At 42.1% G+C, this 25814-nt stretch overlaps 1 protein-coding gene across 1 annotated transcript; it reads right to left on the bottom strand.

The window, feature by feature from the left end:
* Window positions 1-2304: 2304 nt before the first annotated feature.
* Window positions 2305-24613, bottom strand: LOC137157778 (solute carrier family 22 member 2-like). The gene is made up of 11 exons (XM_067555189.1): window positions 24161-24613; window positions 17337-17440; window positions 15934-16088; window positions 13836-14004; window positions 12646-12760; window positions 11894-12000; window positions 9475-9689; window positions 8903-9011; window positions 6925-7037; window positions 5010-5109; window positions 2305-2857 (listed from the first exon to the last, which is right to left on the bottom strand). The coding sequence occupies exons 1-11, from the start codon at window positions 24575-24577 to the stop codon at window positions 2764-2766; spliced, it is 1698 nt and encodes a 565-aa protein (XP_067411290.1). The 5' UTR covers window positions 24578-24613; the 3' UTR covers window positions 2305-2763.
* Window positions 24614-25814: the final 1201 nt, after the last annotated feature.

The following is a 25814-nucleotide window of genomic DNA, read 5'->3' as shown; positions in this document are numbered from 1 at the left end:
GTCATGCATCTGGAGGGCAGCATTTCAGTAAGGGAGCTGGCACTTGCAACATAGCCTCCGTCCCTGTTCCAGGAACTAAGAGAGCAATGTTTGAGCAACTCATCTCCATCATGGCTGGTAGACCAGCTCCTTCTGCCTCTCCCACACTTCGGCCTGACCCCCTGCAACATAGCATCAAGTCCAGAAGTAGCTTGGACACCTCCATGGTTGGGCAGCCCAGACGTTAGAGGCCCATGAATGGCTGGGCAGTGCAAATAAACCCCATATAGCCTTTCTTCTTGAGTTCCTTTTCTGTGGATTCCTCTATTCCCCCTCCTGGAGCCAAGTGCATGAAAAACTGAGAAAGAAGGCAAAGGAGAATGTGGGGCCAGGGGACCTAGAATGGTAGGGGGCTTGCACTGTTTCCTACACTTTTATTTGTTTTGTTTTGAAAACATCCTTCTGTTACTTGTTTTGTGGTGCTGTAATGGTGGCCGGCCTGCCTAGCAATGGGTGGGTGGCTGTTGTGCTGTTTCAACACGTTTATAAATAAAGCCTTTTCCATCATCAAGAAAATGTATTGCTATCACAGCATCCCATCGTACAATCGTGATTTGAGATACTAAAGCTAAAACATGAGGAGGAGCACTTAGATTACTAAGAGACACTATTCCTCTATTGCACTTAGATACAGCAATTCACACATCAGTAACTTCTTTATATGAACCCATACTGTGATTCATCTCACCCTTGCCTAAAATTCCTTATTCATCATGTCATTCATGAGTGGGCAATCAAGCCCACACCCCTTCCCAAGCACTGGATTCACCCCAAAGCACATTCATAGACATACTACTTCCCTTCTTCCATTGGGCCATGCAAGCCCACAATGCAGGAGCACAAAGTATCCCTGACTTCTGTTGCCCGGGTGCATCCAGCCCCAGCTGTGGTAGGGGCACTTTCTGGCATGCGTATTGATTCAGCAGCACCTCACTGTCACAGGCCGGTTCAGGGGAAATGGCTCACCTCTGGCTTCACAAAGAGTGTGAAGAGCTCAGCAAGTCACAGTCGTGCGGACAGCACTGATGACACTGGCATCCAAACAGGTCTGTAGACATCTCCAGGGGATTTCCATCTACCAAGAGCACATTCAACAACCATTCTACACCTGCTGGGAGTGTAATTAAACCATCTTTTGCTGGGCCCTCTGAAATCTGGGCACAGCTTCATAAGCCAAGGCAAAACGGGGTACGTGAGATCCCTCAGAATAACAGTGGGAACAGTAATTCTGTTTATGACAGTGTCATTGGGTGGGAATACTGTCCCAGCCTGTGAATGTAGACTCCCGATTGACGGAAAACTCTTGCACTGTGAACTTTTCCAGTGCAGCCAACATTGACATTCATAATCAGTCTCTGGCCCATGAAGCCTTCATAACAATGTAGTACCCTTTGTGGTTCGTGTACTCATGTGACCCTTCAAGCCAGAGAGCTATGGGCACGTGAATCCCATCCATGGCCCTAGTGCAGTTAGGAACCCCTATTCTCTCAAAGCCAGCAATTACCTCAGATTTAGCTTTCATGCCCCCCACCTTGGGGTAAGCCACACATCTGATTACCTCAGAAACATCTGCCACCACTTTACCCACAGTCGACTTTCCAACACCACACTGGTTGGCAACAGACCTATAGTATTCTGGGGTTGCCAGCTTCCACATGGTTATAGCAACCCACTTCTGCACTGGCAAGGGTGCTCTCATGTGTGTATCTACACTGGAAGGTAGGGGCAAGCTGGACCCACAGCTGGTCATCCCAGGTCTGCATAAATGATGTGATCCCACCAGTCAGTGCTTGCGGCACTGTGCAAGAAGCACCAGTCTACATAGGGGGCATCAACGGCTATAATGATTGTAGTGAGACGCATCTGCCAGTGAAGGTCTGCCATGTCAGGGTACTTTTCTTCCTCTGCCTCCTCCTGCTCCACCATGAAATCCATCAGGTAGCTTTAGTGGGTCAGAAAATGCAGCTGAAATATCCACCAGCACCTCATGGAAGCTCTGCCCGTTTCCTGGCACAGGAGTGAAAGCACAAGCAAGAGACGTTTGTCAAAAGGCGCCTCCTCCATGTTGCTGGCTCCAGTAGCTGGGAACACACAGGCCAAAACGACTACTTGGCAGGCTGCGTTGGTGAGCCTTTCAAACTTCCTGTAGCAAGCAGGGTGGGCAATAAAGTTTTCCCATAGAGTATCACAGTCCAAGGGCTGGAGTGGCCACATTTTAGGAGGGCACTATGGACTTTGGGATATGGTTGATTTAACTTGGGTCAGTGTGCTGCAATGTGGATGCCAGAGCCCCACGTTCAAGCCCGGGTTAGAGAAGTCTTAATGTGGGGTTAATAATCAAATAGTGTAGATGTTCAAGCCCAGAATTCTCTAACATGGGTCAGCTGACTGAAGTCCCACTAACCCTGGGGTTACATTGCAGTGTAGACATACCCTTAGGTAATCTCTTTATTAATAAGTAACCAAACATTAAAGGGATGATGGCAGTGCAAATATCTGAATAGGTAAGCGTGTAGTCTATGGGATTGGCAACAAAAAGTTTCAAAACTACTGTCCTAAAATGTAAATACACCATAAGATGGTAAGAGGGAAGGGGGTAATTGGTAGCTTGTTGTGCCTTTTGGATAACAAAGCAGCAAAAATCTTAAGTATGCGGAACCAAGGATTAAAGCAGCATAGACGGAAGCATGGTACTACAGGGTGTGTTTTTTAAAAACTCTCTCTTTAGTATTGTGCCAAAGGCAGATCACATTTGGAGTTTGCAGCTTCCTCTGTTTGCACATGGAGGTAGATAATTTTCTCTGTCGGGTTTTCTTGTCTGCAAAGATGAAACAAAACCAAAAAGGAATCAGGAAAATGATGAAGTGAGAAAAGAGCATGCAATAGCCAGAAACAAAGAATAACCGGGAACATAGAATATTGACCTGAAAATGTTACCATTTTGTTTAGCTGAAGTGTCTTTGTCCCATTTTCAAAAGTGATTTAGCCACTATAGAGTCATAAGACTCATTGGAATTTGGCTCTTAGGTGCCTAAGTCACTTTTGAAAATGGGTCTTATGCTCCTAAATCACTTAGACACTTGAAAATTTTACCCAAGTCAATTTGCTATTTCAACTTCAACATTACATTTTGTAATTCATTTGAGAGGAGTATCCTGCAATTTTTTTTGTTCTTGTTATTATATGATCAAGCACATACTACCAACTGCTGCCTTAATGCTTTATCTAAGGATATGTACACACTGTCAGCGGCAAATTCTCCACCGTCAGATCGATCTTCCTGGATCAATTGAGCAGTCAGTGAAGAGTCGCTCAATCGATCCAGAAGTCGACGCAGTAAAACCACCCCTTCAAGTGGTGAAGTGCTGCGTCAATAGAAATGCATTTCCCATCGGTGCAGCGCAGTGACGAGGCCACGCACAATGGAAGGTAAGAAGTCGACGGTAACGCCCATCGACTACCGCAGAATTTTCAGGTAAGTGTAGACCTGGCCTAAGATACAGAAGCATATGCCTAACTTAGCCTGTGTGTAGTCACACTGACTGCAGTGTCACTATCCATGTACTTTATACCTTTATGAAGAGGCATTCAGCAACAACATAGTGCACTGCATAGCTTACAGGCTAACCAGCAGATTTTAGTTTTACAACATGCTATTTGTTACTGTAAATAGATGCCATATACAATAAATGTAATTTGACTCTCAAGATGCCCTCATGGGTTCAAAGGTCATGTAACTTCATATGGACTTCTGGTCATTGACTTCTTCTGCTGTGAAAATGAGCTGTCTATTCCAAAAGACCTAACATTTGCCGTCCCTCTCAACAAGCATTGCTTCTTTACATCACTGCACTGAATGGCTGATAAGGACTCATCTTTTTCTATTTTATAGGGAAAAAACTTCCCCATTTGCCCAAACAGCATTTGATAAGGGAGTTATGAAATGAGTGTGAGAGGCTGATGCTGCTATCCAAAGTCCAGCTAATGGCCCATGTTTGTTGTTCTCAGATTATTGGCAAGTGAAGTTTTCCCAGTGAAAAAAACTGAAGCTGGAAGGTTCCGAAATTAACAAGTAGCGCTTTGGAGGCAGAGAAGGTAGCCAGCCAACCCAAAAATAGCTCTGGGCAGGAAAAGATTTTGAGTAAAACTATCAGACACAATCTGTTTACCTGTTTCCCCCTGCTATGCCCTGTGCCAGACCCATTCCTGGCACAACATCCTTCCCCTGGGATGCCAGCATAACTAAACTAGTCTGCAAATTCGAGGGCTAAAGCCATGGACTCTGCCCACTCCCTACTCCATCCTGCCCACTTGCACCAGGTTGGGACTCAACAGCCCTATAGAGGCTGCTCTCCTTTCTGTGCTGCTACCCATGATCAGGGGAGCCATTGCAAGGGAGTGAGGAGGGCACAGAATGCAAACTCCAGGTCACAGTCTGGCCATCAGTCATGTGTAGACAGAGCTCACTATCTTACTATTAAAGATGGGTAGAACTATTTGTTATAAACTTTAATAAGAAATGAATAGAAGCAGCACAGTTTTCTTTTGGAGAATACGGTGTCCATCTGCTCATTCTTCTTTTGAGTCCTAAGAAAAATCACCATTGGAATAAATGTGCAAAAAAGTAATTTCACAGGATTGTGTGGTGTGTTGGGAGGACGGACAGGACGGATGCACTTGCTAGAGATGTCAAAACAGAACATTTTTCATAAGGCCATTAAACACCATGGATACAGGGTCCCTATTATACACGCCACAGTTAACTTTCTGAAGGCAAAATGAGCTTTGCCATCTACATGGCATTCCTATACCTAGAACACAGCCGAATAGTGCAGTAACTATGCCACAAGTCTCGCCATAATTCCAATGACAACCACTGACTGTACGTTTACATTTTAGTGTTTTCTCTTAGTCTTTCCTATTTCTAAACATGAGCAGCTTGAACAGCCCGAATGTGCCTCCTGACTCACCTATGCAAGTTTTCGACATCTTCAATAGTCTCAGGCAAAGTTTTCCCGTTGGTTTCAGGGAGCAGCAACACCAATCCACCAGCAATTAAACCAACCACAGCTTCAAATTAAACACACACACACAAGATGACCAACTTAGCACCCAACTTACATCATATGATACATCTGATGCTATCTGGCTGCAATAATAATTGCTGAAATTTAAACAAAACTAAGTTTGTAGAAGAGATTTTTTTTTAAACATACAAAAATAAAGGGCCAAATTTTGCTCCACAGTGAAAGAGTGTGTATATATACACACATGTATACTATATGGAGAAATTTTGCATGCAGAACGGATTCACAGCTTTTCAGGGAGGCATTACAGCATTATGAAGATAATAGATAGTAAAATTTAATTATAAGATATGTACTGTACTAGAATATCTCAGGTTGGAAAGGCATATTTGACAAACGAATGCTAGTTTGTATGCCATGAAATGAATTAGATTTCTTGTAACCATAAGAACAACATTTTAAAAATGACAGTTCATCTCTCACTCTTGGTTACCCACTTTCATAAGCTCCATTTTAAAATGTATGTATTGTTAAGTTCCCTATGAATAACATAAATATGCTCTTTATTTAAAATAATGTATTGCCTTCAAAGACAGTCTTCTAAAGATAATGCTCTAGTCCAAAGATTTAGAAATTTTGCAGTACCTGGCCTGAAATTTAGATTAGCCACTCTCCAGGAAGCCTCAGCCTGCTTTGAAAAAGGCTGCTTACTAGTCTATAGCCTTTTAAAAAGATGATTATTTACATGGCTATTCCATCAAAAGAGAGCATATTGACAAGACTGAAGTATGCAACATCCTTAATAATCCATAAAATATACCAGACAGGCACCATTTGAAATTACAACACCTTATCTCAAGACAGAGTCCAAACCACAGAAGTGGGAAAACGACTCAAATGAATATTGTCAACAGATTGAAATGTGATCAGAATTTTGGTAATTTTCACAATCCTTTGACTTGTCAAATCAACATTTGCTTGTTCGCAGCTTTTTAAAAAACCAAATATAATATGGAAGCGGAGTCTGAATAAGAAGCTGGATATGAGTCAGCAATGTGCCCTGGTTGCCAAGAAGGCTAATAGCATATTGGGCTGCATTAATAGGAGCATTGCCAGCAGATCGCGGGAAGTGATTATTCCCTTCTATTCAGCATTGGTGAGGCTGCATTTGGAGTATTGTGTCCAGTTTTGGGCCCCCCACTACAAAAAGGATGTGGACAAGTTGGAGAGAGTCCAGCGGAGGGCAACAAAAATGATTAAGGGGCTGGAGCACAAGACTTATGAGGAGAGGCTGAGGGAAGTAGACTTGTTTAGTCTGCAAAAGAGAAGAATGAGGGGGGATTTGATAGCAGCCTTTAACTACCTGAAAGGGGATTCCAGGGAGGATGGAGCTAGGCTGTTCTCACTGGTGGCAGATGACAGAACAAGGAACAATGGTCTCAAGTTGCAGTGGGGGAGGTCTAGGTTGGACATTAGGAAAAAGTTTTTCACTAGGAGGGTGGTGAAGCACTGGAATGGGTTACCTAGGCAGATGGTGGAATCTTAATCTTTGGAGGTTTTTAAACTGCGGCTTGACAAAGCTCTGGCTGGGATAATTTAGCTGAGGTTATTCCTGCTTTGAGCAGGAGGTTGGACTAGATGATCTCCTGAGGTCCCTTCCAACTCTATGATTCAATGAATACACAAACAACTCCAAAGTTAACTATTAGATTATTATGAGATGAAGGTTTTGTGAAGGGAAATATATTCTCTCCCCTAGATTTGGAATACATTTCTCAGATTTGTTTGGCATAACAACAACTGATGCATGGTTAATATGCCTGGGGAACACTCCACAAGAAGGTAAGAAAATACTTACCAAAAACTAAAAGTGGCAGCTCGTGCCAGATCTCTGCCAGCCTGTAGACAATGAATGGGACTATCATCCCACCAACATCACACAGGGAAGAGCAGACCATTACACCAAGGTTCCTGATTTAACAGCAAAACAATTATTGCATTATATTGGTCTGAAAAAGTTCTGTAGGTGGAGCAGAGTTGTTCAGAACACAGCTGGTACAGAATACATCCTGCCATCAAGTTATGATGATTAATTATTTGCATTACAGCAATGCCTCAAAGCCCAGACATGGACATGAACCCCATAGTAGCTAGACAAGGAACAAAAACAACAACAAAACCACCCCAGCCCCGAAGAGCTTCCAATCTAATCATGAAACAAGAGACAACAGATGGATAGGGGAGTAAAAGGAAATGATGAAACTATTGCTCAGCATGATAAGGTGTGGTCTCAGCAGCCTAACCCTAATGAAATACCAAAATAGAATAAAAAAGTCCTGATTCTCTACTTCCTGAAGTCATTTAAGCTGTGAAGCGTAAGACTATAATCCTAGCAAATAGCAATGAGAAGGTTTACACCTATTTTGCATAGGTGTGAGTAAGTGATCCCCTGAGGTTCAGAGAACTTTCTACAACTTTGACTGGGCTCTCTCTGCTCTATGCGGATTGGCTATCTACAACAACCCTCCCCATCCCCTCACAGTCTTTGTCTCAGTTTCACACCACACCTGATCCTCCTTACTCTTCTCATCTGCTCTGCCGTCCTTCCCCCACTTCCCTTCCCATTTAGCTGATCCCTCCTATAAAACCTGCCACCACCCAAAAAATACCTTGAAACTTCCCCTACTGTTTCTGTCTTTTCTGTTTAGATAGTAAACTTTTCATGGCAGGGACCATGTACTACTCTATGTTCGTACAGTGCCTAGCACATGAGGCCCTACTCTTCGTTGGCCCTCAAGCACTACTGTCATAAAAATGATTATTAATAATAATGAAGGTCAAGGTAGTAGAGAATCAGGCTCATAGTGTCTTATTATCCCACCAGATAGAACAGAACTTTGAAAATATTAGCTACATTATTTTAAATAACTGTTAATATAGGGAGATATACATTAGCGGATCTTTGAACATGTCCATAAGAAACAAAAAAACCTTCAGTAACTTTCTAAGTAGAGCTTATAGGCATTTCAATTTCAATTTCATTTCAATTATACAAATTTCAAATGAGAGTATGAGAATCTAGCAGTTTCTATGTACTATGAACTAAACTTAGATTCTTTCAGCATGCACGTATCTAAAATCCTCTTATGGAACTGCTATACAAATCCAGTGTTCAGCTGTAGATTAATAGCTCCACACAGTTTAAGGCCAGATGGGACGATAAGATCATCTAGTCTGTATATCACTGGTTATACAATTTTATCATCCCACATCGAGCCCAGTAACTTGTGTTTGGCTAAAGATTATCTCCAGAAATGCATCTAGTCTTGATCTGAAGACTTCAAGGGATGGAGAATTCATCACTTCCCTTTAAGGCCAAAAAGTGCCCCTATGCACCAAAACAATGGGGCTTTCAAAACTTCAACCAGCCCAGATTCTTCCCAGTCCTCCTTAATTATGCTTCCCTCTCAAAAAAACTCTTATGTTACTTCCATCTTCCTATTCTCCTGCAACAGATTCCATTTCTCACCGATTCTTTGTCTTTAGCCCCTTTCAACCTCTGGATTTGAAGGACAAGAAACTTGCTTTAATCCAGCCCTGCATGTTCCATTTGCAGCACAATGTATTGGGAGAAGCTGCTTGTCCTATTCCTGCATTAACTTGTCTTTTATTCAATTTTCTAAGTGATCCATTTGCATAATGTTCTTTAGATATCAATACAGCTGTACTTCTGGAGCATTTTTTGTACGAATAGTGAAGTAAATATAAAATGCAACATATCCATCAGTTTCAACAGCTGCCTTTCACTTCATGCTGGCCCCAGGCAATGCACTTACCTCAGAAACGTCGGGTACAGTTCAGTATTTACAAAGCAAACCATTTCGAAAGACATTGTAATTCCCATTCTCCCAATACAACCTACAACCAATTTTAGCCAGTGAATATCTGCAAAGGAAACATATATTTCAATTACCGAGTTTCCTGAAGGCTTTTTGGTCAAGGGTAGTTGGGTGGGATGGGGTTATCTAATGACACAATAATCCTATATTACTTGAATTTGATTACGTCAAAGGACCTGTTATTGTTTAATTGTATGACACAGCCGATTAAAACAAATCGGCACTACATGGGTTATTGTACAATGTGACATTCAAAGCTATGTACAGTACACAATTTCCCATTAATAACTCTGATCTCGGCAAAAATTTAAACTTTCATTTACTCCATTTTGCTTCTTGGGGGGGAGGGGAGGATGGGGGCGGGAAGTCTCTGGCACCTATCCATGACAGGCTACAATCACAGATGTACTTTTGCAAACTTTCAAAGCTCACATATAGCAAGACAGACTAATGAGATTCCCAAGAGGTAACACTGGGAGGGCAAACCACGGAAACCTCTGATAACTCACCCTCTGGGACGAAAGCTGTAATAAGGCAGGCGGACCCTGCCACCAGATTTGCCGCAGCCCAGGGATAGCGACGGCCAATGCGATTGATTGTGAGAATGATAATAAGGGCAGCGGGAAATTCAACAAGGGCAGAATAGAAGAAATCCAGATACATGTTCCCACCAGCCATTGCCATGTGCATGATGAGCCCCTGGTACAGAAGAGAGCTTGTCAACCTAGGTAGAGAACAGAGCCCAAGCTTCTTAAGAAATTATTTAGTCAAAGAACACAGACCTGTTTCCTCTTGGAGCACACAAACAAACCTGAACAACAATCAGGTCAATGAAACCAGCTTCAGCTCTAATTTACTTAACAGTGTAGATGAAAGCCTGGGAGCCTGAGTGAAGAAGAGTAGAGATTAATGCCAAAAAGCAGAAACTTAGAGGGTAGAGTTTACAGCCCATGAAATAAAATGGTAATTTAGGAGCTAAATGCTGAATAAAAGTCAGGTAGGAAATATTAATGGTATCAGACTAAAGCTCAAAAAGCTTTCAGAGTTACAATTATGGGCTTATCACCACCGAAGGAAATATTTGTGAAGTGCCCAATCTGTATCACCAGAGACATGATGAAGACTCAGATGGACAGTTGAATAAATGGGCCATGCATACTGGCAGTGAGTTCAGAAGATAGGCAGATTCTCCTAGTCAAAAGCTTGGAGTAACATTCTCATCTTGCCTCATAAGATAAATTTACCCACAACTGAGTGCTACACATGGCAAGCTACTGTGTGGAGACCCAGGGTCTGAATCCACAGCGCACCAGCTTGCCGTGCAGTAACAGCCCATGTGGAACTACTACAGAACACAAAGTCCAGGAAAGGTCTGGTGCACCATAGAGTCACATGCCTGGCTTGCCACACAGTAGCTCCCCACATAAACAAGCTCTGAGGCTAGGAAATTCTGAAATGTCAACATGGATTTGTTGTAATCATCCATGGTGGCATTTGGTTATTATTTGCGATGTGACAACATTGAGATTAGTGATGTATTAGACAGAACACAGACAGTTCCTGCCCAGAGGACCTTGTAATCTAATCCAACGACAAAAACTCTGGTCCAATTCTCGGGGTTAGCTATGTGGTGCTGTAACTTATATGCTTTTAGTTTGGCAGAAGAGTATATAAAAGGAAAGAGTAAAAAAGGTGCAAGCAAAAGCTGGCCTCTCCTACCCTATTTTACTCTTCTTCCTCCTTTCCTATTGGTTGCTTTTCTTAATATAAAGCCTGGCCACTCAACCAATGGTTGCACAAACTGGGTATAAGAACTAATGGCTCTATCACGGCGTGATTTCTCTACTGCACACAAGTTCAGAATGACTCCCATAGGCCTTGGCCTAACCTCGTTAAAAGCACAGACCTCTGTTACTGCAATTGGTGCAAGTCTCTGCTTGCTCTTGGCTAGGCTTTGGGGTCAGCAACAGCAGATCTACACAGACTGCTGCAGGCTGATGCGTGAATGGGGCTATTCGAGTGCAGGCAAAGCCTATGGGGTCACTTTGGCTGTGTCTATATTGGAGAAATCAGTCGGTACTGCAATCGATCGCTTTCCATCAATAGTTTCACAGTCAATTGAATGCATCCACACTAGGGCTGCCTTACATTGATTCAGGTGAAATGGCTCCTTCAGATAGTGAACCTCAGTCCTCAGGTGAGGGACCCCCCTGCACCTTCTTTCCTCCGTTACCTTCCCTGCCCCAATAACTCCCTCCATCACACTTTCCTCAATATCTCCTCATCTCCTGGCTAAATTCAGGCCTGGAATGGAGAGGCATTTCTGGGTACAGCAGATACTGTGTGGGTCACACCAGGGGCTGAGGGGACAACAGTCAGATTGGATATTGAGCCAATTGTGTCACTGTGCACAGCCAGACTGTCACCCAATTGATTGAGCCTGCACCAATTTAGGCTACCCCAGTTCTTATCCCCATAACATTTTGTAGTAATTGATACCAATTTTTTCCTTCCTACAGTTGATGGAAGCACTTATCTGCATAGATGCAAAGTGCTCTTCAACTGATGGAGTGGGGAACAATGAGTTTAACTTCTCTATGTGTAGAAAAGTCCTCATGTGGCCCCCATAATTCATCCACTGGTAACTAGACATACAAGGTCATCATGGTAATGGAGTTAACTGAAACCACAGTTAAGAGTTCTAGCTTATACTATTACTATGAACTCCCCTGACAGGACGAAGAGTCTAACAGAGAAATCTACCCAGTAGCACAGGAGGAGAAAAAGTCTGGAGCACGAACAACTGAGTTCTGAATGCAGGAAATGGGTTTAAGACAAAACTGGAACTTCAATGCTTTATAATAAAAAAACCTCTAGACAACTTTTTTAAAAAAAATGTTTTGCTTTGTTTTTGTTTTGTTTTTTTACCAGTTGTACATCAAAACAAATGTGTGTTTCCTCATCTGAGGTGTCCTAACAAGGTCCATGACTGAAGGGCTCCGCTTTTCCTCATCTTCCTCTTCAAGGTTAATATTCTACAGAAGAACCAGTGCATTGTTAATTAAGGACTAAATGGGTGAGAGAAATGTATCATGTTAAGGCAAAAAGGAAGGGGCACAGTAATATGCTGTAATCATATATTAGAGATATTACTTAATACAATACACAAGAGCTTACTGGGAAATGCACCATTCCACTGTGATTGTTGAATGGGATATGGAAGAGAAGGATCGCAATCATGATGAGGGAATTCTTTAACTTCAACAGTTTTAGTAGTTCCTTGTCTTTTTGATCTGGTGTTTCCTAAATTATTTCTACAGGATTTCAAGCCTCATTCTAAATAATTTTCTTTTTCTTTCGTCTTAGCTGAATAGGTCATGAGTCAGCAGGACTGCAGTGGAAATGGTTTCAAGCTCTGGAATACATAAGAACCTTGGCACAGCACTGAGACCTGGGGGTCTATTTCTGGCCTTGTTTCAAACCTCCTGCATGACCTGGGGCAAGTCACTGAATTTCTCCATGCATCAGCTTCCTCATCTGTACAATGGAGGATAACAGTTATCCAGCTGGGACTCTGAGGTTAACTTTGATATTACCAACATGTAGAACTCTTCAGGTGGAAGATATTATAGAAAGAACTTTTATAATGTTCACCTACAAGCATAAAACCCCAAGCTCACCTGAAAATGGGCAGGCAGCTTTTTCCCATTTTGTTTGGCAATATAGTTCACAATCTTCATGGCCTTGTCATTTTGCCTCTGAGATATCAGCCACCTTGGAGACTCTGGCAGACACCTGTAACACAAGCAAGCAGACACTGCCATACTGAAAACAAAAGGGGACATCTGTGCTGAACCAAGACTATGGAGACAGCACTTCTATTGAATGCAGAGACAATACTTTCTGCTTCTCAGGAAAAGAACCGTTTGCCATGTTGCAAGATGAAGTTGGAGTAGGAGCCTTGGCGGTAGCACAGGCTAACTAGAGATGAACACATGTAGGATTTTCACATTATTGTTTTATCATGAAACAAGAACATCTGTATCACTCACCCAATCAATTCACCCATCTGATGGCTCCTCATAAAGCTCCATTTTCCAGCTACACCCGCACCAGACAACAAGTGTGCACACACAGCACTGGAACGCTCACTCCATTTACTCATGTCAAATAAAACTCACAAAAATGGACAAAGGAAGAAGACCAAATTCTCTATCACCCTAGTCCCTACTGCAGGCAGACAACTCTTCACAGAAAAGTGCTCCCAAAAAAAAAAGTGAAACCGAAAAGATACAAGTTAATTCTTTTAAACAATACATCAAATTGATCTACTAAAAAGGAATCTATCTATTGCTTTCTGGTTGTGCCACAAAACTCAGTGTCACTTAAAAAAAAAAAAAAAGAATTCTGTGCAACAAGCCACTTTAAATAAAAACACTTAGCCGTTGGACACCACTAAATAACCACCATTTCAAGGTGATGTCAGTCAAATTACAGCCCTAAATTATTCAATAATTTCCCTGTAAACAATGTTTCAGTTAAGCGTATGTTTAATCCAATTCGTTGTCTCAAATTTTACATCCAATTTTCTTTAAAAAAAAAAAAATCCAACTAACAGCATAACACAACAGAAGTTTGATTCCTAATAGAACATGAGATAAGGTGTGTTTGGTATGATACAAGCAAAGATTGAACATTAAAAGGAGTCTATTCCCACTCTTTGTTGTCGTAGATCTGCCATGTGCATCAACCAGAGTAATGTGCACGCAAGTGGTATACGACAGATTACCCTATGCTTCTTGAGCATCTCTCTTGGGTGAACGGAAATTGCATTTTAAATCTTCTGCTGAGGGATAATGAAAGTGTTTACCAGTAATAGAGCAAGAAGAGGAAGGCTGGCAGAGTAACTGTGAGCTGCAACCATCTCCAGTGAGGAACAGCATAAGCAACACCATCAAGCAGGAGGAGTCCAACTGTAAAGCCCACTTGATAGAGAATTCCCACGGTCTTCCTGTGGCTTGGGCCAACAACTTCTGTGACTAAAATGTATATTATGTAAGTGACAGTTCAAAAACAGAAGGAATACTGATGTCTCAATTTAGAGATGGAAGAACCAAGAAACCCTATTCCAGAAACAAGGGGTATCAAGCATTTTGGCAGGTGTAGATTTCTTTTTAGGGAGTTTAGAGACAAAACACTAATTCCCTAAAGAATGTTCCTTAAAAATTCTAGATTTTTGCATAAAATCTTAACACAAACCCTTTGTTACTTGCTGACCAAACTTAATTGGTTTATGTAAATTTATTTTTATTAGATCATTGAAGTCAGTACTTATGTTCTTATACTTGACTGTACTGTGCTTAAATCTTATTTCCTGTTATGGCATTCCATGCTTAAGTGCAACAACTATCACCAAAATTTACATATGGGTATTTTACTGTACAATACAACACTATGCTAAATAAAATTCCCATAATGCATAACTGCAAGATCATACTGTGCAAGGAGGTAATAATGCTTCTTTGTATGACTGATGTGAAGTTGTAGAGACAGCTGCATAAGTGCCAGCAGTGAACTTAATATTCAAATCACTAGAGGATGCACTATAGGAAACAATCATGTATTGGCACAGAATGGACTGGCTGATACATTAGATTTTCTCCATCTCAAACTTCTGGATAACTACATTAGCCGGATGTTCCTGCTAAAATGTTCAGCAGTACAATAGTTTAAAATGTTGGCATTTCAGTTTTTGTCACCTTCGGAGTTAACACTCCACTGAGGTGAATGGGGCAGTTCATACCACTCAGCGCTATTGTTTAAACTGTCTGCCTTACAAAATCAGGGTGACAGACAATGCTGAGCCATGTAGCATTTGGAAGACTTTCTTTGCAACCATGAAGGAGAAATATTTTAAAAACAAAATCAAAACCGAAGCTTAAATTCCACAACAACCTAAGGAATCCCCAGTGGCCCATCTTTATCACTTTGGGCAATTGTGAACTATAGTTAGCAGACCACACAGACAAAAAACTAAGACCGAATCAATGTAGAGTGACATGATCAGAGTGGGGGGGAAATGGGTTTTTTTAAACCAATGTGGCTTTGTGCACAGACTGAAAGAACTTCACTCACTTGAGTGAGTGGCGTTCCAAGCCGGTGCATGGGGTCACAGCACTGCTCAGTTTTGGGCCAGCCACTCCCGCTCCCCCGTCATGGTGAGCCGTGCCATGAACAGCAGCAGGACAAACAGCTGGTCAAGTGGATCCACAGCCTGGCCGCAGTGAGCATACCTTACGACCATCTGCTATTATTCATACTAGAAGGTGGGGCCCAGAAGTGTAGCTTCGCCTAGGACCCAGCGATGGGTTAATCCAGGCCTGCACGTGACCCCTTTATTGTCTTCCCACCCTCAAATGAGCATGCAATATCCAAGACCACCAGAACAACTTCTGTCTTTTTCTTGGTAGGCATCTACAGTACTTGAGCTATTGTTTAGGATGTAAAGCCCGGGTTTGCCCTTTAGCTATAAAGATGCCTCAAAGTAGTTTGTTTCCTCCGCTTGTTATTTTACAGTCCTCCTCCATCACCTCCTCCTTTCAGAGAACACTGGAGCCTAAATAGTGATGTCACACCAAGTTGCTGCACGCTTCCCTCTCTTGTGTACTGGGGAGCTCTGAGGTAAGAGGGACCGCAACTCAGTTAACAGCCTCATTTGACATCACTATTCTGATCTTCCAAAAGACATTGGGGTTTGAGGGAAGAAAAACTGATCTCTCTACTGTAAACCGAGAAGCAGAGGGGAAAACCAATCTCTGAGTAAGCCTTGTACATACTTTCAAAAAGCAGCAAAGGGCACTTCCTCTCCCCCTTTTCTCCTTTCCAGTTCACATTTAGTCCAATGAATTGCCAACTTTCCCTTCATCTCCTGTTACCAACATCACGCATAGGGAAAGCGCCAGTCTTACTCAGGATGTAGCCTGCTGTCCAGCTGCCCTTGCTGACCAGTCCTTGTATGAAGCGAAAGATCACCATCCACAGGTAGCTCGGTGCAAAGGCCACCAGAACCCCAGAGGTGGCACTTACAAAGATTGTTGTTACAAGGCAAAGTTTACGGCCAAACCTGCAGTGGAAAAAAAGTTGCATGCACAAGTCAAAATATAGACACAAACAGAAGTAAACTCTTAAAAGCTTCATGTAGCATTTAGAAAATCCAAACAACATCTATCTATTAGAGGGATAGGCCCACATTAATATTACAGATCTACGTTTATATGATGTTAACATGGGCCTCCTGCTCACCTACCATTCACTTGCCCATTGCTTTGTAACTCCATAAATGCTTTTGAGCGGTTTGGATGAAACCAAGTATCCCAAATGACAGGTGAGCAATAGGTCCACATTAATATGTATAGAAGATAAAGGCATTCCTTCCTCTCTACTTCTGGAATTACAGTCTGTGTTATTAAGTATGGAGGAAAAATACCTGTAAATTAATATAATTACTCTGCACTCTCTTTTGAAGTGCCCATGTAATAGGAGAATTAGGAGTAAATCATTTACATACAAAGGTCCCAATCCTGCATACCGCCCATATTTGGATCTTCCATTGACATGAATATGAGTTTCACACGCAGAGAGCTTACATGATAAGGCCCATAGAGCTTGCAAGACAAAGCAATTTGGGTGGGGAGGATGAAGGGAAGAAACACATTGTTAGCATGTAGGCATATCTTTTTTCAGTGACTGGAAAAATGGTTCTAATGCTTTAAAACACAACATGAGCTTCCTGTGCCTGGAGCCAGTGGTATATCAGTGATATCAATGGGAGTCTACAATGACTTCATACACTAGTTCTGAAGAAGGTGCTGCGATTATGAAAATCGCTGGTATCTCATATTTGCATTGATATTGTATCTATTTGGCAATCTCAAAGTATTATTTCTTGATAAGCAAACCCTTGTCAAAAGGAAACAGGATGTTTTCATACTATAATTGCAGTTCATACCACAGCACAGCAAGGAGCATGAAAGACAGAATGATAGCTCCCGTTCAATTTCCTGGCTTTTGTTATCAATATTGTCCTATAAAGAGTCTGCGTTTTTTGCACGTATCATCATAAAATACACTGAAGGAGCACGAGTTCTGCAGGGAGGGAGCTCGCAGGATCAAGAAAGGTCTGCATCTATAAAACCTATAAAGTCTCTGAGTCTATGTTATGTTTTTCTAAGACAGAGACTTAGGAATATTTGTTAATTGAAAGGCACATAAGCATGCTGTTAGTCAAGTGGATTTGCCTCTACATTTGCTTATTTTTAGCTGCTAAACATGGATTAGAGATATCAGCTATGTTTTAATATCCCACACGTACCTGTCTGCTATGTAGCCGACATATACAGATCCAATAAAAAAGCCAACATTCACACATGACTGAAAGAGATCCACCTTCCAGGAGTCCTCACACACCAGGTTAAACTGAAAAAGCACACCACAGTTAGAAGGGAAACCCAGTGAATATCACCATGCCTTAAAACTAGAAACTGGTTGATATCAATAACCACCCTAGTCTTATTAACACAGCATTCTATTCAATGGTTGATCCTCCATTTTAAGCATCCAAAAGTCCTAATGAAGTGGTCAGAGGAAGGAATACAAGACTAGGCCCTTGGATAATTCTGCTGATGTCTCCTTTATTTCCCATTCATCTCATCTCATATGACTAGGGAGATATGGATGAAAAAATTAGACTTGTTGCTCAGTATTAGAGCATCACCCAAAAGCCCCAACCAGGATGACGACTCTTTTGTGCTAGGCATTATATAATCACAGTTAATCACCACGGACCTGAACACCCTTGAACACAAACATACTGGCAACTCTGGCAGCTTCCACTGGGAGCCGGCAGCTATGGTCCCAGCAGCGATTCCTGCTTCTCCTATATAGCAGTAGCCCCACCTGCCCTAACAAGGATCTAGAATTTTCTTTGCCATGAAGATGCTGCTTTTTATAGGCATCTAGAAAACATCATGTGACCCATCAGCTTCCTGCAGAGCGCCAGCAGTACACCACTGTTTGAGAACCGCTGCCTTAAAATACAGTGCCCTCTGAGCAGGAACAGTCTGAATTTAGCAGTAAGAAGCCCAAGTACAGAGAGTTCCTCAGAGCTTTTTGGGCCTGAAGACAGAGTCTTTAAGACACTGGGAGGGCTTTGGAAAGCCAAAGCAGGATTGTACCTATCCTAGTTCTATTCAGAGTCGACCCTATTTGATACTTGCTACTCATCCTTGAGTTTTGTGCATATTTTTAGAAAATGTTTGGTAAAGAATTGGTTATTTTGAGGACTTTAAAGAACATAAATCTGGCTCTAAATCCCTTTCCTTCCTACTGGTGTTAGGTTAATTAAAGCTACGCATTTTTAATCCACACACCGGTATGTGTTTACTCCTGTGCTGATGGACTTCCGGTGATATGGATTACCATAGGACAAAGCATAGTGCTTTCCCTGCGCTACCTTTACATTCTGTGACCTTCTCCCTTTTTTATTGCTGGACAGCAAGGTGAGGGCTGAAAGAAAGGAGCGAGGGCCCTTGTTGGAGGCTCACAGGAAGGGAGATGCAACCATGGTGGGGATCCTTATCCCAACAATCTAAACAAAAGCTTCAGACTTGATCAAAAGGCTTATGCTCAACTTAGATGCCCATTCTCTTGCCATAGCAGGGAGACTTTCCCAGTGTGACTGGCAGCAGGCCAGTTGCTGAGAACCTACTGTTCTTTTCAAAAGATATTTAAATATAAGAAATGTTTAAAGGTGAAGAAAATTATTATTGGCATCCAAGCAGGTTTTAAAACAAAAAATTTGCCTGTTTCTCCACTTGTGACCAAATACTGGACTCAGCACTGCAGGAGGCAGTTAATCTAGTTCTTGCCAGTCAAGGCAACTCCAATGGAAGAAAGCAAATATTGACAGAGCACCTTCCCTGGAGACTCCATTTCACTTTTAAAACAACAGCAAAACTCCTGTATAATGCAGGAGAGCTGACTCTGCAATTAAATTAAGGCACCTGACCACTCCAAATGCCTAACAGATACAGAGGTAATCTGGGAGCAAAGTCTAACAGACCTATAATAATGATTGACAAGGAGTACAGGATTTTTAACTGAATGTGTGTGTATTTTTAAAAGTCTGAAAGTATCTGGGGAAACCTTTTATAATGCAAGTTTACACTGTTATAGAAAAGTTCTGACGGACTCCCCAAAGCTATTAAAGGCAACATCTTCAACGAACTTAATACAAGTAGAAGAGTGCTCCTAGTTCAGGCAAGATTTCCAAAAGTGATAGATTGTGGTTTTTGTCTTGAGATGCCTAAGAAGAGCCCAAATTTCAGGCAGTCGTGAGCACCCTCTTTGAAAATGAGACACCTTTAAAGTCGTCATTGAGACACTCATGACCTATAGTCAGTTTTAAAAACCTTGGCTCATTGGACTTCTATTTCTCTTTTGTCCTTTAGCTGCTGCAATAGAGACAATACAAATAATCACAAGTTACCAAAAAGTCTGTTACAGATGATAGTAAATATGAAGGTAAAATGCTCGGAAATTATTATTCATAAGGAAAAGTGAGGCAAGAGAGAGCACCTATCTGTGCATACCAATCTCTTCAACACATGGGCCAAAATGTTCAAGATTGACTGTTTAACTTTACACACCCCAATTCCACACGTAGATACCTAAATAAGTGGTCTGATTTTCAGAAAAGCCAAACACTTGCAACACCCATTGTCTTCACACTAGGCATGCTAAGAGGCTAAATGTGGATCACTCCCTCACCAACACTGCCTCATGTCATTTGGATATGTGCATCCATGTCAACACAAAAATCTATCCTTCGAGCCAGTTTATAGGTAATTTCAGCTTCAGGTTCCCATGTGCTAGGCCATTGCTGCAATGTGTGGGTTACAAACACCACAAAGGAATGGATTTTTTTTTTTTAATTTTAAAATAAAATAATGGAAAGCTTTTGTTTTAGGATTGTTTTAACAAAACCCAAGATCTTTTGGGCTACATTTGAGCTGACAAGATCCCTTAAGACAATTTTTTTACTCACTAAATGTTAATGTCTCAGGTTGTGACTTATCACCTAGCATACACATGTGAACGGGATGTTGTCTACAAAGCACATAATATTGCCCATTATGCAGCTGTTATTTAACACACTGGCCTTCAGCAGTTTAGCCTCCATACATTTTATAATCAAAATGTTATAGGGCATTCAGCACCAGGTTCCCTTTTAGACCTTGTCAACACCACAACTTTTAACCAGTGCATAACCTGTTAACATAACACAGTTTGTGTCTACACATAATGTAGTTAACATTGTTAGAAACAGTGGCAGTTACTCTGTTTCACCCTTCATGTGGATCTAGGCTGGCACATGATTGTCTTCCTTTATCTGGTTCAGCGTACTGTTATTTTGCTGTGGAGATAGGACCCTTGCGGTCTTGCACATGTAACTGTTTCGGCAGGCCCAATTTCTTTCAAGTTCTCTGTAGATAGGTCTACGCTGCAATTAGACACCTACGGCTGGCCCATGCCAGCTGACTCAGGCTCATGGGGCTTGGGCTGAGGGGCTGTTTAATAGCAGTGTAGACTTCCGCATGCGGCACGGAGCCTGGGCTTTAGGACCCTGCAAGGTGGGAAGTCCCAGATCTTGAGCTGCAGCCTAGGCCCAGAAGTCTACACTGCTATTAAACAGCCCCGCAGCCTGAGCCCTGGAACCCTGAGTCAGCTGGCACGGGCCAGATGTGGGTTTTTATTTGCAGTGTAAACATACCCAGTATGGCTGGTCAGACCTGATCCCCACATGCTGCTTCTCTAGCTGCAGATTCTCCAGGTGCTCAAGCCCTGTGGGAAAGCTAACAGATGTTCCCAAAATGCACCAATGTGAACATGGTTAGGCAGCATGTTTGGTGCAGATATGCTATCTTGTCCGGCACGAGGTTACTTTGTGCAGAAAGTTTGTGTGGATACAACGCAACCATGTTTGTTGTCACCAGGTCAGATGAGAATGGCACAGACTGGTTACTGAAACGTGGTTGCATCTCTGTGAGCAGGGCCTTCAATAAAGGCTCCCTTCCATGGCCTGATTCTAGATGGGTTCTTGAGTTTGCTGCCAGGAATTGGAACGTGGAGAACAGCCAGGGCAGGGTGGCTTGATGTGTGTCCCTTAGCCCAGTCAATGGGACATGTACAACAGCACTATTGCTCACTAAAATCAGTAGCAGCAATTGGGCTGGCTGATGTCTGTTCCAGAGGAGGAGTGTACAGATGGTCACTCCTGAGGGAAGCATAGTGGAAAGAAACATCAGGAGGAGCCCTGGGCAGCGTCAGGCATTCTGAGACGCTGAACCTGGAAATGAGGGGAATGGCAAGAGGTGCAGAGGGGCAGCAACAAACAGGAAAAAGAGAGACAGTGAGGTGGAAAGAAAATCAAGATAGGGGAGCGGGGGAGGAGGAAAATGGGCAGGTACCAGGATGCTAATGAGAAAGACAAAGGAAGGAGAGGGTCAGAGACCATGAGAAGCGCTGAATTTTGGATGAAAAGTTAAAATGGGGTGGATTCTGCCTGTCCTCAGCACAAGGGGTGGAACTTCTCATAGGAAGCAGTGATTTGAATCGGCATTCTAGATTTTGTCAAATTAAAAGCAGTTCCAATGTCCAAGATGAACTGACATATTGCACAGTGGTTAAAGTTTGTCTTGGTTCTAATAAGTGACTAGAGATGCATTTGCCAGCAACTACCACAAGCCAAAACCTTTAACAAAAAAAGGTTTCAGCAAAATTTTACAAGTAGAAAAAGGAGACATTTTTGTAAACTTACAGAAGAAAAATATCAAAGTGTTGTCAATTAATTGGAAACCGAACAAAACTTTACACAAAAACCCTTCTGTGTGTATTCATATGAAGATAATTCCATGAAGATCTATACTATTCCCTCTTCTACGTGAGACCACTTAGAGAGATGGCAATGCCGATGATTCTCCACCCTCATTTTCCACTGACAAAATATACCACACTACTAAGAGGCAAGACCAAAATGTTGCTACTTGAAATGATGAAATGCCCCAAAGAACCATCCAAGACCTTGTTTCCAACCCATCCAGTGGTTAAAGTGGCACAAAGTCTTGGGTTCCATTTGACTTATCGCTGTGTGGATATGACCAGATGGCTTCTTCTGTCACTGATGCTTTCTTCCACTTCCTGCTCACAAGGACATTCCACCCTCTTTCTCCTGGAAAAGGACCTGGCCACAATGATCCATTCATTTGTTGCCTACAGACTCCACTGCTGCAGTTCATTGTATGTGATTCTGAATGGGGAAAACAACACAGCCCAAATTTGGCTGCCTGTGCTTATAACACCTGAACATGTGCTCCATTCCCTCCACTGACTCCCAGTTGAAGGCCTTTGGCCTGATCTTAAAGCCATTAACAGATTAGACCCCAATTACATTAGAGACCATATCTCCATTTAAGAAGTGCCAAGGCAGTTGTGCACCCCAGTACAATATAGATCACAAAAGCATGGAGGGAAGCATGTGAGAGCCAGATAAGAAGTCATTCTTAGTCAAGAGGATTCCAGCAGATCTCTCTCTTTGATGAAGCTTGTGAACCACAGCCAGAAAGACACCTGAAATCACCAACCTCCAACTAACAAGCACAGCCAGTAAAAACTCACAAACAGAACTTTCTATAAGCAAGGAAGAGAGAAGACCCCATAAAGTTTGCTAGGGACTTCACAACACTAATCTATTAGCTCAGAAGGCACTCAGACTACCATGGTAGATGCTACTACAAAACTTTAAGATAGCCCATACAGGGACTTGGGAGATAGATCCCTGAAACTTTGATCCATTTTCTAACACTAGACCAGAAGCCTTTCAGTTTGGGACAACCCCAGAAGAGGATTCTCTATCATATAGTGTTCCCTCCTGCATTTTTCTGTAAACTGTGTGTCTATCTAATCTAATAAAATCTAATCAATTTTCCACTGGTACTCTCTGTATGAAGGGTGCTCATGCTGATAATTGTATTCAGCATTATGCCCTTCTAATTGTCTGAAGAGATTTGTTGTTCACTTCCTTTTCCCACTCACATCGCCAATATTGCCAACATAATTCTGTATAGGGGAAAAAGTGATCTACTATGCACCTGTGTGTGTTTAGGAGACATCGGATTATCCTGTAATTTTCTTACTGAGCCCTCCATTGGGGGGGGGGGGGGGGAAGAGGGGTGTTAAATCTAGTTAAGAGTCTTCAGCTTTTACGATTTAGTCAAATACTTATATTGTTCTTACAATTGTATGAAATATTTTAGCTTAGTTTAGTGAAACTTCTTAACTAGTTTAATCCTGTTTATGCTGATTTTTCCTACTACTATATCTTTGAAGTTAGATTTAATGTCTGGAATATTACAAGTGGTGTTCAATTTTTTAAATATCCTTTGGAAGTAATGGTTATTTTCCAATATTTTCCTACATTTTCAGCACATTGAAAATCCACTGTTTTTCTGTGATTTATTTCCAACTTGGTTGACTAATAAATGGTAACTCTTTTAGCAGGATTGTACATTATCTTTTCTCTATATGTAGCCATTTAATCTCATCATCTTTGATCCAACCTAATGAATTTAGAAGGCATTTCACATTTGTCAAGGCTCAATTTTTTCCCCCTGAAGAGCTCTAAGATTTAGGCCATGACCCTACACTGAGCACCATGTATATGTAGGAATCCACTTGTGTGGAACTCATTGCACAACCGAAGTCTTGCATTTTACTCTTGGTTTCCATAAGAAGCTTGAGATGCACATACACACTCTTCCATGGGACTGCTCATACAATTAAAGCTTTGCATAGGATGGATCCCAATTTATACAAGGATCCCTTTACCTATTTTGTGAAATGTAGGTAGCTCCCTGTTGAAACCAAGAGCTTATCAGCAGTGCAAACAACTCTGTACGGTACTTCAGAGCAGAAAATGAAATACGCCTTATGCAATCAAACATGTCATTGTAGTCAATATATTTCATTAAGAGCAGTCTCCTCTTTAATGAAAGCAGTTATCTTACATCTAACCTTTGTCTGCCCTCAACTAGTTAGTAACATGGGTTGGGAGAGGGAGAAGAAAATAGTCGTTTTTACCTCAGTCACGATTGATGATCCTGAAGAATCGTAAACCCAGCCATCTTGACAGGGGATGAGAGGGATACTGCTTCTGTTGCTATAACTAGTGAAGTTTTCTAAGGGGTTTGTGCAGCTGAGGCCCGTTGTGTTCCAGTCCACGTTGTATCTCCAGCACTGGCTAGAGAAAGACTCCTCATGTCCCCACTGCTCTGGAACTGTGTAATTCAGCTCTTCTTCCAGACTCCAGCCACATCTGCTGCTCAACTCAGCAACTCCAGGACTAAGGCAGCGGTGTTCAGGAGTGAACCCCAGGAAGACGACACCCACATAAATAGGGGTGAAAGAGACAGATACCAGGCACAAGAGGAAAAAGGCTCGCTTCTGGAACAGGTCAAATTCCCCAATATGCTCTAGAATGTCATCTAAGGTTGGCATTTTTGCACATGGCAACTCACAAAGTAACCTAGTTTCTCTTCCCAACACTGCTATATATTTTGTTGGCAGAAAAGCTGCTTAAGTAGCAATAAAATATTTGACCAGCAGTGAGAGAGTTTATAAATTATTAAGCCGTGTATTGCAAGCTTTATTTGTTAAGTTTAATTTGAAATCAAGCCTAGTTTCACCCGTGAACGAAGGAGAACTGCTATTTGATCCCTGTAAGCTGATTTTTAATTGCTTGACTATAGTTACTCCATTTTTGCAGCTTCTTTGTTTATAAGGCAAGGCCGTTCCACTCTGTGCACAGATCATGGAATGTTCTTAGGAATGCAGAAGGAGATAAGCCTCGGCTGAATTCAGCAAGCTATGCGACCTTGATAGATAAGTTGGAGTTAGCTGCAAAACATCTGTAAAAGTATTTTATAAATAATGTATGCCAAATAACACAGACCAATAGTTATAGAGAAAATAGGTTTGTGCCCTTGTAAGGGGGATATGTATGGTTTTGTCATGAATGTTTAAGTAGCAATAACGTATAAAACTGTTTGTAATCCTTTGTTCGGGGTCTTTTTCCACTGTCCACTTGTGGGCTTGGGAATTGATCTTCTGCAGAATAAACTCTTTTGGAGACTGTCCAGCCTGAAATCCTGTGTGGGTCTCTTATCGGTGCAGGATAACGAACCACACTTGGAATCTTTTTCCAACAATTTGGCGACCCAGATGGGACTGACCTTGCAAGCCAACCCTGAGTTCTGCACCAGCCAATGCCCCAGCCAGCACTAGGGTGAGTTCACCCAGAGGGCTTTTGGACTGGGGTTAGAACTCGACGGAAGGCTGTAAAGCAGTTGAGACCCTTTGCAAGTCTCACAGTCTCCAAGGGATTCAGGTACCTGTATGTTTTGTGTGTTATCTCTTTCTATTCTTTGTTGGTTGTTTTGTGTCGTGTCTGCCAGGTTTTCTTAGGAGATTCCAAAACGGGCACCCTCGCACTGTCTTTGACGGTGGCCATGCGCTGAGCCCAAGGGTTCATAACGCAGAAGTCCTGGGTGGCACAAGGTTTTTTCGTGCACAGAATCTCCTCAGCTGTTCTATCTGATTTGTTTAAGACCAATTATCAGGTCCCTCCCTGCTCTCTTTGAACACTGGGCACGCAGGCTGACCTATTTGCAGACAGTCCAGCTGGTCCGAGGCAAGTCCTCTAAGGCCAGAAACGCTGTGTGGCGGATTTTTCCAT

This window comes from Emydura macquarii, unplaced genomic scaffold, assembly GCF_026122565.2.
Source record: "Emydura macquarii macquarii isolate MOO-44397 ecotype Brisbane River unplaced genomic scaffold, CSIRO-AGI_Emac_v2 contig_1559, whole genome shotgun sequence".
Classification (NCBI taxonomy): Eukaryota; Metazoa; Chordata; order Testudines; family Chelidae; genus Emydura; species Emydura macquarii.
Note: the sequence above shows the minus strand (reverse complement) of the source record. Positions and strands in the feature narration are given on the sequence as shown.